The sequence below is a fragment of the Ahaetulla prasina genome, chromosome 10, assembly GCF_028640845.1.
Source record: "Ahaetulla prasina isolate Xishuangbanna chromosome 10, ASM2864084v1, whole genome shotgun sequence".
NCBI lineage: Eukaryota > Metazoa > Chordata > Lepidosauria > Squamata > Colubridae > Ahaetulla > Ahaetulla prasina.
In genome coordinates, this window is record NC_080548.1 from 2131446 (window position 1) to 2148209 (window position 16764).

A 16764-nucleotide genomic window follows, 5' to 3' on the forward strand; every position below is an offset into this window, starting at 1 on the left:
AGGGAAAGCAGGGGTCTTGGCCCACTTCAATGAGCAAGCTGGCACCGGTTCCATTCAAATTCAGGTGGGTGTGTTGAGGAACACCTGTTGATGTATTGTATCCCAAGAAGATAAATCTGCCTTTTGGACCCATTTTTTTTAAAAAGCATGATGAGTTCTAAAGACTTAATTAGATTCCATTGCAAGGCTGCAATAGCTAAATCTGAAGATCAAAAGAGGGGAGCACCACTCTGCCCCCCATTTTCCCTAAAAAAAAGAGAAGATGCCTGTACAGATTATTATTTAGAGAACATAGATAAGGAAGCATCTTTGACAAGGGTGGAGAACAACCAAAACTCTCAACACAAGCACTTTGCTTCCCAAGGATTTCTACCTACGGAAGAGCCTCTACAGATGCTCCCAACAGCATCAATGCAAGGGGAAGACAGTTATGAAGCTTTGGCAAATGAAGACCCTTCCAGGAAGATCCAGGGTGCCTCTTCCTAATGAGGCAAGGGATACTTGAGTCCAAGCAACACTGCAGAGCACTAGCTGAAGGGATGGGCTATCCGCCACTGGGGCCCTTTCAAAGAGAGCTTAGCCATGATAATGTGACAACCCAGGAGGAATGCCCTCTGTGCCTCTTTCCCCCTCCATAACTGGAACCTATGCAAGATACTCCATGGGATGATATAATGGCCTTGGAACAATAATTCCATTTGTAAAAAGTGCTTCATTTTCCAGGAAAAATGGACCCGCTTACATTTGGGGGTAGAAGAGAGATGGGTTCATTTATGCAGAAGTTAATTCCAAACCAGGCACCATGAGTCTTTGGGGGGGGGGGGAGGTCTATAGGAGCCACAGATGCCTCACAGAGCTTCTTCTTAAGACTGCAGTTCACACAGGTAAGCGAAGAGATTTGCTCCTTCAAATCCTTAGAAGTTGTGTGGGGTTCAAGACACACAACATGGCATAGTTAGCAAGCTATCAGACTGAAAAGAGACAGGTAGAATAATCCTAATTATTTCTGAAGATCACGCAAACAGGGATAATTCACCCCACCCCATACTAATCCACTCTAAAATGCCAAAAGATAATGAAATCAAATCCATTCTGCTTGGGGAGGGGGACTGTCTGACAGAGGCCTCTGGCGCACACACCCGTAGCACTGTTGCTCTTCAGCCCCTCTGTACAACCATCAGGATCTGAGCAAGGGCTCTAGCCCAAGTTCCCAAAGAGGACTTGCGCAGAGATGAGGCGCAGCCAGCCCAAAACACTTTTACAGGAGAGAAAGGAACCAGTTGGTCTGTGATTTAATTCACACTGGATGGTGCGGGTGTGGGGGGGAGGGGCAAGGCTGGAGTCCAAGGAGCCCATGGAGAGCAAAGGCCCTTGTTATTCCCAGTCCTCCCATTCTTCGTCTTCCATCTGCAAACGGGAGAGAGAAAGAGACAGATAGTGTTCAACAAAGGCGTCATTTTAGAAAAGAGGTTACAAAGAGAGGAAACCCTGGCAGGAATTCCACAATGTACCAGAATGGATCATCATTTAAAGCATTTTAGCTGTTAAACTGGTTGGCCAACTTAACGTTCAAGCCAAGATATTTTTAAACAAAGATTGTAATTTTATCTTACCCACACTTTACCTTCACTGATGTACCTGTTCAAGATACTATTCCCCCAATCCGAATGTTTACTAGGAGCAATATATTTCAATATAAAAAGCAGATCAATATGAATGGAAAAAACTTTTAGATGAACAGATACACACATTCATCCAAAACTCTTTCACACCTGTATTGAGCTTCCTTTTGTGTGTGTATGCATGCTATATGTACATAGAAAAACAAACCAAACAGGAGCTCAAGGCCAATGCTGAAGTGAAGTTTCTGTTTTCTTTTTTTAATTTAATCACGCTTATTTATATTTTGCAAATCGAACTAGCAATAAGTCAAGCAATGAACTGCTAGCCCAGAGCTCCATCCCTGCCGATGCTTTTCTTGAGGGAGGGGCTTCTTTGCCCACCTGGCATTAGCGCTTCTAGACCACCAGAGTTTCTGCAATACTGGCCTGACAGAGGGAGGAAGCCATCTACTCCTCAGCCTGAATCAGCCAATACAGTTGAATCACCATGTACTAATTAAAAGAGGGGGCAGGAAGAGACAGGCAGGTGGGTGGGACTGCTTAGGATTCTGAAATATGTAGCTCTAATTTTGGCTAGCACTGGTTCTTGGTGGCCAGAAGCAAATTCCGAGAGCTGCTTTTACGGGACCGCCTGCTGCTTCCATTTGCCTCCCACTGACCCGTGCGCTCACAGAGAGGGACTCCTCAGGGTGCCGTTGGCCAAGTAATGTCGGCTGGCGACCCCCAGGGGAAGGGCCTTCTCTGTGGGGGCTCCTACCCTCTGGAACGAACTTCCCCCAGGACTTCGTCAACTTCCCGACCTTCGGATCTTTCGCCGCGAGCTGAAGACGTATCTATTTCTTCGAGCAGGACTGGCATAGGATTTTAGAATTTTATATGTTACTATTGGGGTTTTAAATTTTAACTGGGTTTTATTGTTTTATATATATTTTAAATTGGCCATATTTGATAGGTTTTTTAATTATTGTTTTATTATATTTATTATTGTGGTTTTAGTTGGCTGTGAACCGCCCTGAGTCCTTTGGGAGAAGGGCGGTATAAAAATTTGATTAAATAAATAAATAAATAAATAAATAAATAAATTAGCACATGGCTGCTTTCCTTTATAAAAATTATTATTGGTTGGGGAATTCTGGAATACTTCTTAAAGTGTTCTTGCAAAGTTTCAGAAATAGTGATTTACCAAAATAACATATCCAACATAACGAATTTCCAGTCCCTTGTTAACGAAGATGTGGGAACCCCCCAAAATCTCTTTTGAACATCCTTTTAAGGCTGCAATCCAACACGTAGTTTCCCTATCAAGGATGGTCAGATAATCAATGGGGACAAGACCCCAGAGAAAGTATGGACAATCGGTATTCAACGTCACATTCCTCTTGCATATCTGAGAGTAGAGTCATCTGACACACTCCCAGCTTCAGTTCCTTACCAGGAAAATGGGAAGCTGACCAAATGCTGCTGCTGCTGCTGCTTTTTGCCATCCTACTTATAACTAAACCCTCAAATTAACAGGCCAAAGTGGGGAAGAGTTGCCCATGCTAGCCAAATGTCCTTTAATGAGATTTTACGAAAGGCACATGTCAAATGCCAAATGGTTTTTGTTCCCCTCAACTAAACAGTCCAGCAAACAGAAGCTATTATGGAAGCTCCCCATTACTTCCTCAGCTGCATCAGACTATCCCCAAGCGCTTACCTCTGCCGCAGAGATGTCTACTTTGGCAAGGGCCAGCTGAACCTCTTCTTCTGTCATGTCCAGGTCAAAGTCCTTTTCCCAGTCCTCGCTTATATCTGTGCTCGAGCCTGAAACAGGAAAGAAAACATCACACATGCTCCGCTGCAAAATAGCAATAGCACTTCGACTTATATACTGCTTTACAGTGCTTTGCAGCCCTCTCTAAGCAGTTTAGAGAGTTAACCTATTGCCCCCCCAACAATCTGGGTCCTCATTTTACCCACCTCAGAAGGACGGAAGGCTGAGTCAACCTTGAGCCTGGTGAGATTTGAACTGCCAAACTGCAGGCAGCCAGCAGGCAGCAGAAGTCACCTGCAGTACTGCACTCTAACCACTGCGCTACCGAGGCGCAGGTTTTTGAAATCTAACAATGAACATTTAGCAAGCAGCCACTGAACCTTTGCATGCAACAATTAGTGGATGGCAGCTTCATGAAAACTACCTGACAAGCAGCCTTCTTAAATGCAGCAGCCTGGCTATTTTGCCAGAATCCTCAAAGCTTGAAAAGGATCTTGCACTGAAACAATTCCAGCTGTCATTTCTCTATTTAAACATCTCTTCTCACCCTATTGGCAGTCTGTGTCTTCTCCTGTCTCAGGCCCTAAGTGCTCCCACCACCACTGGGAACACCCAAGGTTACAGGGATGCATGACCACAGCTTTTACTTCTGGTTTTCGGCAAAACTGGCCATAGCAAACTGTTGATTTGCTTAAGGACCATGGTATTCGCTTAATGACCACAAGAAAAGGTTATAAAATTGGGTCAGTTGTGTAGGTGACCCACTTTATGACCATCATGACTTACAACTGAGATGGGCAAGTTTCATCAGAGTCGTAGGTTGAAAATCACCCAGATATATATCAGGCCTGAGGCTTCCAGCCCCTCACCTTTCTTGCCGTTATTGGACGGCGTGGACTTCCCACTGTCCGAATTGAGCTCGAAGAGTCGCAAGTCCAGAGGTGCGTCCTCTCGCAGAGTCTCTGTCCTGTTGCCTGACCTGCTCTCTGCACGCTCCTTGGGCTGCTCTGAAGAGGCCTTGGCCTCCTGGGGAGGTGGAGAAGGCTGTGCAGGCTTCCCTGCTTTAGCCAAGGAGCTTCCCTGTTCGTCTCTGCCAGCTTCCTGCAGCTTCGGGGAATCGTCCCCAGCTCCTGCAAGGGAGGCTCCAGTCTGTAAGGGGTTTGTGATCTGAGTCACCAGGGAGACGCTCTCGCTGCTTTCTGAGGGGGTCGCCTCTGCTGGGGTGGCGCTCAGCGTGGCCCACATCTCCACCGAGGCCTCCAGGGTCGGAATGGCTTCTGCTGCCAAGACGGGGGAAGCCGGCAGTGCAGGCTGGGAAGACTCTGCCTGGATTACAGCTTGTGAGGAGGAGGAAAAGGATCCAAGGAATTCCTCTGTGTCAAGAGAAGAAACACTAATGACATAGGAAACAATGCCAGGAAAACAAAATGCGGTAAATCAACAGAGGTAGTCCTCAATTTACAAACCAAACTAGAACCGGAATTTCCTTTGTTAAGTAAGGTGGTGATGAAGTTAGTTGTGCCCGATTTTACGTTTTTGCCACCAGGTAAGGGAATGACTGCTGTTATTAAGTGAATCATGCTGTCGTTAAATGAATCCAGCTTCCCCCAGACTTCAATTGTCAGAAGGTTGCAAATGGCCATCACGTAACCCCAGGACATGGTAACTATTATAAATACATGCCAGTTGCCAAATTCTCATCACATAACTATGGGGATGTTGTGACAATCATAAGTGTGAATACCAGCCATAAGTCATTTTTTCAGTGCCGTTATAAATTCCTCCTCCCTGTTTCCAAATTTTGCCTGCATTTATAATTGAAACCACAAGGTGAATGCACTATTTTCCTTAATTCTACCCAGAGTTTTGATTTCATTCAGACATAATGCCAGACCAAGATTTATAAAATGAGTGTATTGAGTAAGCTACACCATTGTAAAACATAGCTAACAGCAGCTAATGGAGATTCAGATTGTGAGCCAGTCAGGGGTAGTGAGAGGTTAAGGGAGCATCCACGAGGCAGCCTCAGGGCATGAAGCCAATCGAGACAATCCTTGGCGCATTCATTCTATCTCAGTCCTAAGAATCAAGTCTTGATAAGAAAATTGCAGGAACTAGTTCAGGCAATTGTCAGGAATCAAGACTATCTTTAAGCCCCTCCACAAAACAGATTCACACATTTCATGAAGTCAAGAGCCAACTGATGTCTGCATATGATTTGCAAAGCAGGCTTTCGTCAGGACTCTGTCCATTGCTGGATACCTTTGCAAGACACTATCAACATTGATGCTGCTTGAGAACCCAAAAAGGAGAGTTGCGCAGCTAGCAGAGTAAGCGCCCTCTCCATGCCCCCAACCCATAATTTTGGTATGGAAGGGGGGAATTTTATGAGACAAAAATTCTTTACTTTTCAATCCCACTGACTGTCCTCAAATGGGTTCAAAAGGTTAGCTCTGCTCACTTTGGTGGCATCATGAGAGGCTCTCAGTGCCCCTAAAGAGAAAGGTGGACAGTTGCCTAGAAGAGCCATCTATACCTTGCAGCCCCCAAAACAAGAACTTTTCTGAGGCAGGCATTTCCTCCCTCTTCCTAGTTGCTTAGGCATTCAAATGACTCTGCTGCTCACTGGGGGGCTTTTCCTGGCTTTGGAGGGTCACCCTTTGCAGCTACATCCTAAATACCTTACCTGGCCTCTCTGCTGATGCCGACTTCAGTCGTCTCCCCCCCCTTTGTATTCTATCCCTCCATGTCTTTGTTCTGCAGAGAAGTCATCGGGGCAGTTCCGAATGGGGCAGACCGCCTTGCAGGAGTCCCGAAAGGACCAGAGCCCTTTCAGTGAATGGTCAGAGCTTATGGCTCCCTTACCTTCCTCTTCCTCCTCCCATCCTGGGTCTTCTGAGTGAACACTTTGGTCGGCCCGCTGCTTCAGAGCCTCCCTCCGAAGCTCCTCCTAGGATGACAGAGAATGCACACAACCAAACATCAGCAATGCTCCGACTGGCTCTGCTGACACATGGGGACAGAGCGCAAGGGAGGGAGGGAGGGAGGGAGCGACCACGCACACAACCACAGCTTCCAGGCAAAACCCATTCTCCCTGGGCAAAGTCCTGCTTTTTCTGCAAACTCACCTGCTCCAACTGATGCACTTTATAGAAGTACCGCTGCCAGAATTCCGAGTGGGAGACAGCTACAGGCACCTAAGGCCATCAGAGGGGGGAAAAGCATAATGCCAGAGATATTTTTAAGCAACAAACCTCTCTGCGTTGGCTTGAAGAAAAGACAGAAGAAGCCAAGGAGCCAAGCTTACCATTTTGGAGTAGAGGGAACGGATGGATGGGCTGTTTCCCAGCAACTCGGATATCTCTCCTTTCTTCTCCTCCAAGCTGAAGTGCAAAAGCCAGGCTTCAAATAGCTCAGGTGGTCCTGCAGGAGAAAATACTATGTCTACCAAATCACTACAGCTATGCCAAGATGAGCAAGGATAACAGCCCCAATCACACAAGCCTCCTCAGCCCATAAAACTAAACCTCATTTTCTGCACTGACAAAACTGGATCTGTGACCACAACCCTCCCTCCTGATCAAAGGACAAGGACTTCTCAAAGCCGATCTTCCTCCTTTGTTCCAGAAGCTACAGACTTAAATAACAAGACAGGAAGAGTCTGATGGATCAAATCAAGGTTCTAAAGAAGCATGCTAGAAAGAGGAGGCATGGGAGACCGAGATGTACTGTGAATTCCATAACTACCATATGCAAACAAACATATTATACTCTACCTTTTATTTCCTAGAATAAAAAACCCCAATTCATTAGTCTTCCTTACCGAGAAATTTGCCAGCATGCTTGGCCTACCACAGAAGATAATATACCGTCACCTTCAATGCTAAAAAGCAAGGTTCACACGTCACCACTACCCACTATAGGAGAGGGGAACATGGGACGTTTTCCCTCTCTGCCCTTGGAAGTGATGGAAGAGGCAATCTGAAGTCTTGCTAAACACCCACAGTCAAGCAAGCCCTGCAACCATTCCCAGCCTGGCCAATTTCCTGTGGTTTTCCGATCTCCTAGCCAGGAAACCGTTCAGAGAATTGGAGTGGAAGGCCCTGGGGTCAGGCAAAGGGGAAAAAATCCCAAAACACACTTAAAATGCAACTTGGATCTCACTTGCCATGATTCTTTTACAAACTTCTCAGATTTTTACCATGAATAACTTTGCTTCTAGCTATCCAAACATGCTTTGATCAGTTGTGGCTGAATGAGTCTCAGCCTCCCCATTATAATATTACCTGCCTGCCAGCCTCCCATCTGTTGCCCAGGATCTACCGCACTTGATTTTTCTATCGTAGACTTGAGAGCTAGAGATTTCTTTTTTGTAACAGCATCTTGTACTCTTGAAAGGTTTGCTTTTATGAATAGTAAAACCACGATATGAACTGCAGTCATTATCTTGTAGATGGCGCCCCTATTTTCCAGAAAGACTTAATTCTATGTAATTCCCCTCTCTGAGCTTCCCTACCTCTGATTACCTCTCCACTTACCATCAGGTTCGTTGCAGTAAGTGGCGGGGTCAGACTGAAGGCTATAGAGCCGAGCCTGGAAGAGAACAGGTAGGTAAAATTAGATGAACAGGAGGCATTCATAGTGGGGGGGGAGGGCTCTATTTTAGGGTTGGAGGGGCTGCAATGTACCTTGGCACTGTCGTACAACTCTGTGGTCCCAGATGGAGTTGCCATCAGGGTTATGACATCACAGTCAATGGTCTTATCTGGGGAGGGTGCAAATGTGTCTGAAATAACACCCAAAAAGTTGGAGAGTCCTTTTCTCACTTTTTCCGTTGCCCCTGAAGAGCTTTCAGTCTTTACATACACAAAAAGAGACAATGAAACAAACAAAATTAAGTCATAGGAAACAGAGATTTTAACATCCTACAAAGCTTAACCAAGGATGAGGTTATATGTGAAAGCAATACAGTCTACTTGGTATTAAAACAAAAGGACTTCTGGCTGATGTCACGGCGAGATCAGAGGTGAGGAGCAGGTCTCCCTGCCCCCATGCCAAATTTTCCCTGTTGGAGGGCTCCAAAAGGAGCTAAAGCCACCGTGTCGGGTGGTGAAGAAAAGAGGGGCGCCCTGCAGGTCGCAGAGAGCAGCAACTCTCCTGCTTGACTTAGGGCTTCTTCCCTCTCATCCACAATGAGAAGAGGCAGTCACCATGGCTGCCATGTAGCTGGGACAGTCAAGGCAACAAAAGAATGTGCAGGAGTGGTGTAAATGAACAGTAACTGGAGCTGGGTGAGAAGATTCCTTTTTTATTAGGCTCTAACTTTAAAAGAAAAAAAAAGAAAGAGGAAAATCCAGGAAAAGAAACTCTTAGAACTACTTCTTAAAGCGGCGAACAACCATAGACAGAAAAATCCTAGACCCGAAAGAAAGGAACCAAGGGGAGAAAAGCTAAGGACCTTTTAAACCATAGAAAATTGGATTTTTAAACTGGGTAGGCATTGTTTTGAAAAGGCATTATAAAATGCTGGAACTATCTACTTGAATTTACTTGAATAGCTCACTTTGCTTCTATAAATTGAATTAAATTTGGATTAATCAATTTATCAGACCTGAAACAATGCTGAAATCTAAACTGAGGGCGCCATCTACTGGTGAATGGAAAACATACCATACCCCTGCAAGCCTAGGAAAATTCCCGGTAAGAGAAATAAACAACATTCATCTGGAGGACTATGATAATACTTACTGTTCTATAGCTATCTACTTTATGACTACTGGAGACTCTATTGTGAGAATAAGCAAGACTCTTAAGTAAAGTAAAATGACTTTTGACTGTGGAAGCTGCCTGGACTACTTAAATGGAACTGATTGATAATCCTGAGATGTAAAGAATTATGATTATTGAACTTTCTGAGGAGCAGCCTTGGACTTGAATATATTGTTTTTGGACTTGAGTAAGAGGGGACTTATTAAAATAAGACAAGATGCTCTCTCAGGGGGAAATGAGTGAGATTTCAAGAGATATGATGATGTTGCAAAGCATTAGAGGCATTATGACAAAGAATCACAGAGAGATAAAAAACCTAATGCAAGGCATAAATGGGAAAATAGAAAATATGCTACAACTGATAATGAATGAAGATCAAATAGTCCAGGAAAAGGAGGAGACAGCAGAAAGAATAGATGGAGGAAAAGATAAAACAGACAAACCAGGAAAAAAAGCAAGAGGATGAGAAAGAGAAGACGATAAAGATAATAATGACTGATGAAATAAAGCAAGGGGAAAGTACTTTAAGAGATTTAAAAATGGAATAGAATAATCTGGAAGATACTTTTGAAAGGGAGATAGGGGTTTGGGTGGACACTCTGGAGACCTGGCAGCTTAGGAGGATAGAAATGGAAGAAATATTTAGACTGAATGGTGAAGACACTGATGCTGATAGAGATAAAGATCCAAGAGAGGAGTATGGAAGGAAAGCCAAAAAATGAATAAGAATTGAAGTATTAAAACGGGCAGGAGATGATGGATAGAAAGGAATTATTTTCTTTTTTTTTCTAATATAAGGATGGCCTGATTAAAAACTGAAAAAGAGGTAGAAATAAGAATACACACCTTTATATAAAGCAATAGTTAGATAGAAAGATTAGAAGTTGAAAGATGGTATTATTAGGTATGTTTAAACAGTGGGATGACTGGTACTTGAATGGCATATTGTGACTTTGAACAACCAGTAATGAAGGACTATGTTTTAATATATAACTGTGCATTAACACTAGGATTAGTAATCGTGGCCTAACTAGAAGCTAGAATAGAGGTAGAAATAAGAAATGGGGATATTACCAGATACAATTTTCATATAATAGAATATAAGTAATAATTAGATGGAAAGATTAGACGTTGAAAACTGGTATTACTATGTATGCTTAATATCATTGGCATTAAAATGGAACATTGAAATATTGAATAACCACTCTAAAACAAACAAGTATATCAATACTAGGACTAATAAGTTTGACTAATGTAACAAGTAGCAGTATTATCATCATCATATACTTTATTCGTTAAACACAAAACTCAGTCAACTGAACATTCAAAAATGTATCACAAATACCATTGACTGATGCTAATGGTTGACACAGGTTGCTGCCAACGTCCGAGGTATCAACCGAGTAAGATGTACGATGTTCCGAGTAGCGCAGTTCTTTGCAGTTCTGCTGGTGTTATTGCAGGAAGCTGCAATTTCTTGATGTATTAAGAAAGTTCTTGGACATGGTACCAAGTGCCCCGATGATGATGATTATAATTATAATTATTATTATTATGGCTGTTCATACTAAAATGAACTATACCCAGAGGCACACTGTTCATGTACTGAGATTGATGTGTATTTAAAAATAAATATTTAAAAATAAAAATCCAATAAAACTTTAAAAAAAGAAAAGAAAAGAAACTACCGGTATTTTCCCTTTGCTATGCATCCCTACATCTCAGTAACGAGACCCTTTACTTACAGCCAACTTTTCTTTGACCACACTGGCAGTAGCAGCGATGGTGCAAGCTGTATCATGTTGGACCACCTGGGTGAATTCTGTTAGATCACGTTTCATGAACTCCAAGGCCTCCGTAGACTGCGGAGAAAGAATGGGTGCACTGACTCTTGTGTAATAAATCAGAGCTTCTGCAGAATTTCAAACAATTGCTGTTATTTAAACAAGGAGGTGCAGTGATATGACAATGGTGGAGCCAGAAATCTCTGATCACTCCAGTGCATGACCAGTAAGAGAATACAACGGAATCTTTTAAAAAAACAAAGCTAGATATCTGATGGCTCAGTTGTTTTATTACACAGTTTCTATTCCGATATATTAAGTAAAATACACTTTTCCAGTTTGAAAAAAGACTCAAATTAATCATAGAGCCTAATTAGTACTCATGTATTACAATTCCAAGATTTATGCTCTGAATGGAGAACACCATTTCCAGCCAAGCTAGCATGTTCTACTTCAATGTTTTAAAGTTAAGCATCTGACCAGCAACAAGATGGAGTTCCGGATGCTTTTTAAATTGTACTTAATTGATGGGGGAAGCCTTTAAAAGACAAAATAGCTTTGAGTCATTACTGGATTTATAACAACTGAGTAAGGCACTATTATTAACCAGACTTCAGTACTGGATGAAGCAAAGGCAGGTGATTTGTTCAAAGCAACCTGGCAAGTTTGTCAACAAACAGGAATTTCAACTGACATCTCCTTGTTTGAAGTCCAGCACTCTGCCATGGGCGCCAAACTAATTCTAAAACTTATCTGGAAGTTTGGGGGAGGGGAAGAGAGGAGAATAGAGAATCAGAGAGAAGCAGTTTGCCAGCAGACCCAATTTCAAGTCTGGACTCCTATCCCAGCCCATTCCAATGCAAAGAAAAGCAAAGTCTCTCCTGCAAAACCAATGTCTGACCAGTACTACAGAAGTTAAAAAATAATGTTTTCAAGGATTCAACCAATCAATATACTTCAAAATTAAGAAGCCTCCCCACCCCCACAAAGTTCCTCCTTTAGGCCATTGCTCTTTATTTATTGCATAATCCCAAAAATTCTGCCTACCTTGTCCCTGACCGTTTGAAGGCTCTGCTGTAGCCAGCTCCTCCACCAGCCTCCATCTTCCCTGTTACAGGAGAAACACATAAAGCTGATATCTATATATAAAGTTTCTAACTATGTTTTAACGTTTGGTGAATTACTTGAATCCTGTCAACTGGAGTATCTCCAACAATCCTAATCATACCTCAGGATCTTGTACAAATTAATTTTGCAATCATTATATGGTATAATGTTTGATTTTTAAAAAACCTAAATGAGATATTAGCAGATATTAAAATATTTTTCTTTTAATGGGTAACAAAATTAGGCTGTGAGCCCATACTTCAGCGTGTAACTTAGTCTGGGTGGCAGAAAGGGAATGTAGGCTTACTGGATTAAGCCAGAGATGGGGGATCCCACCGCCAGAATGCCTGAGGGAGCCAGCCAGCCAGCCAGCTGGGAGTTGAAGTCCAGGAGTCACGCAAGGGCCAACCTCGGGCCACTCTAAGATGGGGGGGGGGGCTTCAGCTCCCAGGGTTCCCCCAGCCTGGCTCTGGCTGAGAAACGCGGCTCTAGTAAAAGCAACGTCCAAACTCAGGTCAGGAAGGAGCAGATGCCCGAACGACTGAAGAACCGTTTCCAGCTCATTCAGGCCGGCCAAGAGGACCTCCAGCCGCTACCGCCGCTCTCCCCGCTGCCCAGCGTGGCTCTCAGGCCTGTCCCGCCCCCGCCGAGCCCGCCTTCCCGGCGCCCCCTCCTCACCCCGGCCCCCCGCCACTCCCCAGAGCGGCCCCGCAGCTCATCTTCCGGCTTTCCCAGCAGCGGCAGCGCCTCATTTCAGAAACCAGAGCGCGAAGATCCCGGAGAGAAGGGCCGGGCGCTCTTCACATGCCCAGAGAGCCCTCGCTCCCTTCCCCCGCCCGGCCCCCACGGCGCCCTCCCTTTGCAGCGGCGCCGCCCCCGGCGCTCCCGCCGAAGCTCACCCTTCCGCCATCTTGGCCGCTGACGTCACCAATATTTACTGACCTTTGACACGCCATTGAAGCTCCGCCCCTCCGAGGCGCAACAACCGCAGCTTCCGGCCGTTCCGTGACCTCCCGTAACCACAAATACGTTTCCGGGCACCTCTCTTACCACCCGAGGTAAAGAAAAGGGACCATAAAGGAGTCTGAACGGCGCGGATGCCCGTCGTTGCATTCCAAGCAGAAGAAGGCGATCTTTTCCGGACACTCTCCATCCACGTTGTTTTCGCAAAAGGTTTCCACCCGCTTCTGTAGCAGGAACCGGAAGCCAGTGCAGAGAACGGCTTCTGTATTTAGAAAAGCTCGATGATCTTTTCTGAGTCGGCTGGCAGTTGCAGCTACGGCAGCTGCCGAGGGTCAAATTATTTGCTCGAAAAGCTCTTAGAATATTTTCTCCCTACCGTGGCAGTTTCCAGGAGTGTAAAGGGTGAAACGGGAAGGGGGCGATTGCGCACCACGCGGAAAGGGGGGGAAAAAAACCCTAGAAATTTATAGAGATCTAAAGCTGTCTTTCTACAAGTCGATACTCGCGTGTCAGTTGTTCCTGGACCGGAGACCACCTGGAAATAGGAGAACAATAGAATAACAGAGGAAGGGAACTCGGGGGTCCTCCTCCTCGGGGGTCTCCAACCTTGGTCCCTTTAAGCCTGGCGGACTTCAACTCCCAGAATTCCCCAGCCAGCTTTGCTGGGAGTTGAATGCTGGGAGTTGAAGTCCGCCAAGTTTAAAGTGGCCAAGGTGACCCTGTGCCATTTCAGACACGTGCCTGTCCAGTCCAGGGGTCTCCAACCTCGGTCCCTTTAAGGCTTGTGGACTTCAACTCCCAGAGTTTCCTCAGCCAGCTTTGCTCTATTATTTGCCAGCTTTGCTGGCTGAGGGACTCTGGGAGTTGAAGTCCACAAGTCTTAAAGGGACCGAGGTTGGAGACCCCTGGGACTCTAGTCTCTTCTAAAAAGCCTCCACCGAATTAATTAATTAATTAATTTAATTTAATTTTATTTTGTCACAGCAATATATGTAGGTATCATACAAAAAGATTATATAGTATATAAACACATATATGAGTAAATATTAGGAGGTATAAGCATCAATATATATATAGGAAGAAGAAAAGAAAAGAAAAAAAACACAATAGGACAGGAACGGTAGGCACGTTTGTGCGCTTATGCACGCCCCTTATGGTCCTCTTAGGAATGGGGTGAGGTCAATAGTAGAAAGTTTTTGGTTAAAGCTTTTAGGATTATGGGAAGAGACCACAGAGTCAGGTAAAGTATTCCAAGCACTGATGATTCTGTTGCAGAAGTCATATTTTCTGCAATCTAGATTAAAGCGGTTAACATTAAGTTTAAATCTATTGGTTAATTGTTCTAGGTTGCATCTCTCTTTAATGATCTTCCACCCGTAACTTTTTGTCCTGCCTTCAGGTGCTTTCCCAAAGCGGTCCTGCCCCTCTTCTGTGTGGTAGCCCTTCAAACACTGCTGCCTTGTGGCCCATAATCCTTTTCCGTAGACTAGACATGCCCAGTTCCTGCAACCCTTCTTCATACGTTTTAGCCTCTGTACCCCTAATCCTCTTTCTTGCTCTTCTCTGCACTCTCTCAACATCCTTTTTATATTGTGGTGGCCCAAACTGGACGCAGCATTCCAAGTCTGGTGTTGTGAGTGCATTACAGAACGATATTAACACTTCGGATGAAAAGGACCCTAGAAAAATATATTTATTTTCTGGTGGGTTGCAACATTAAAATGAAACCATAAATCTCCTCTCACTTATGACTGTATGACTGTAACTTTGTTGCTTGTATTACAATTTATACTGATTGTTTCCTAGTATGATCTGACTGCTTATTTGTACCCTATGACTATCATTAAGTGTTGTACCTTATAATTCTTGACAAACATATCTTTTCTTTTATGCACACTGAGGCAGTGGTGGGATTTAAGTAATTTAACAACCAGTTCTCTGCCCTAATAATTTCTTCCAACAACCAGTTTGCCAAACTGCTCAGAAAGTTAACAACCGGTTCTCCCAAAGTGGTGCGAACTGGCTGAATCCCACCACTGCACTGAGGGCATATGCACCAGATGAATTCCTTGTGTCTCCAATCACACTTGGCTAATAAAGAATTCTAATACTAATTCTAAATACATAACGTACAAGCTATAACTAAAGATAGGGGGAAGGGAGGAAAATATACTGGGGGTGGGGAGTAGGTGGGAGCCGCTGTTAGTCGATCAACCACCTTGGGAGTTCCAGCCCAAGTGGCAGAGCTCTTGCTTTTTTATTATTATTTTTAATTAAACATCCATGTTCTACAAAAACAGTGTGTTGTCTGGGTACAGTTAACTTTGAGAAATAATATTCATAACAATAATGATCACATAGTAATAATATTTAATTATCCATTTTAGTAAACTTTCCTTATATAATCAATCATTATTTTATGCTTTTAAATTTCTAATTTCTATTTCTGTTAGTTAGTCATTGATAAAACAAATCCCATGTTAAAAAATATTCAGTTTCTTCCTTCTCCTTAATTTTAAGTGTTAATCTATCCATTTCTGCACACTAATATTTTTTCTATTACATTTTCATCTGTAGGGAATCTCTTCATTTTTCCACTGTTGTGCAAACACAATTCTAGCTGCTGTTAACACATGTAAAATTAAATATGTAGTCCCTTTATTGTATTTTTCAGGTAAGATGCCCAATAAAAATATTTCTGGTTTTAAATCTATATGTTGCTTTACTATTTTTTCTAACCATGTATGTATTTTTGTGCAATACCTTTTTGCCTTTGGGCATATCCACCACATATGATAATACAAACCCGATATCTGATTACATTTCCAACACTTAGCAGACATGTTCTTAATCATCTTTGCCTGTCTTGCTGGTGGAAAGTGCCATCTGTAAAACATTTTATATAAAATTATATAAAATTATATAATTATAAATTATATAAATTTATAAATTATATAAATTTTCCTTATATGCAGTTGACACTGTCAGTTTATAGTTCCTATCCCACAATTTCTGCCATTTATCTAAGTCTTATCGTATAACCAAAATTTTTAGCCCATACTATCATTTCCTTTACTTGCTCTTCTTCCGTTTTAATGCTCGGTAGATACCCATAGATTTTTTAAATTAGTTTTTCATCTGTCCCTATTACTATCTGATCTAGTTCTGTTGGTTCTTTATAGAAACCATATATTTTAGCATCTTTCTCATATATTGATTGTATTTGCATATGTGGCCATGCTAAATCAATCCCTAGACTTTTCAATTCTTGCTTAGTTTTAAGTTCCCCTTTTTCATTCAAAATATCCTTATATCTTGTAACTTTTTCCATGTTAACAAAATTTGGATGTATCAGTGCCTCCATCGTGGAGAGCCAAATTGGCTCTTTTCATGTAGTGTTTTTCTTTAATTTTTGCCCACACTAACAATAATGCATTTCTAACATAATGTCTTTGAAAATATCTATGTATTTTATTTTCCCCATACAATAAGAAGGCATGCCACCCCAGTTGGAGATCTTGTCCCTCCAAAATCAATAATTGTCTATGCCTCAAATTTATCTATTCTTTCACCCATGTAAGTACAGAGGCCTGGTAGTACAACTCCAAATTTTCAGCCATCTGAAAAACGTGATTTCTGACAGGTTCTCGCACTTTTGATCAGTCCTCATACTTATGACAAGTCACCATTTATGCCTATTGCAGCATTTTTAATAACCATGTCACTCATGTCATAACTGCGGTGCTTCATGTGACCGGGTGGGCAT

At 43.0% G+C, this 16764-nt stretch overlaps 1 protein-coding gene across 3 annotated transcripts; it reads right to left on the minus strand.

The window, feature by feature from the left end:
- Positions 1-1273: 1273 nt before the first annotated feature.
- BSDC1 (BSD domain containing 1) lies at positions 1274-13494 on the minus strand. Of its 3 annotated transcripts, none has more exons than XM_058195822.1 (11): positions 12978-13485; positions 11976-12036; positions 10890-11006; positions 8064-8231; positions 7914-7968; positions 6683-6798; positions 6504-6572; positions 6241-6325; positions 4245-4748; positions 3319-3425; positions 1274-1407 (listed from the first exon to the last, which is right to left on the minus strand). In XM_058195822.1, exons 1-11 carry the CDS (start codon positions 12989-12991, stop codon positions 1375-1377), a joined length of 1329 nt encoding a protein of 442 aa, XP_058051805.1. In that variant the 5' UTR covers positions 12992-13485; the 3' UTR covers positions 1274-1374. The 3 variants fall into 3 exon arrangements, with proteins under 3 accessions (XP_058051805.1, XP_058051807.1, XP_058051808.1); XM_058195824.1 differs by lacking the exon at positions 12978-13485 and adding an exon at positions 12935-12966; XM_058195825.1 differs by lacking the exon at positions 6504-6572 and having other exon boundaries at positions 12978-13494.
- Positions 13495-16764: the final 3270 nt, after the last annotated feature.

Bases quoted from the DNA above. Each gene is read 5' to 3' on its own strand.
- BSDC1 (XM_058195822.1), bottom strand. The intron at 11,007-11,975 runs GTAGGCAGAATT...CTTTCTCCGCAG, and splicing joins TTCAAACGGTCAGGGACAAG to TCTACGGAGGCCTTGGAGTT. The intron at 6,799-7,913 runs GTAAGTGGAGAG...TTTCTCCTGCAG, and splicing joins TTACTGCAACGAACCTGATG to GACCACCTGAGCTATTTGAA.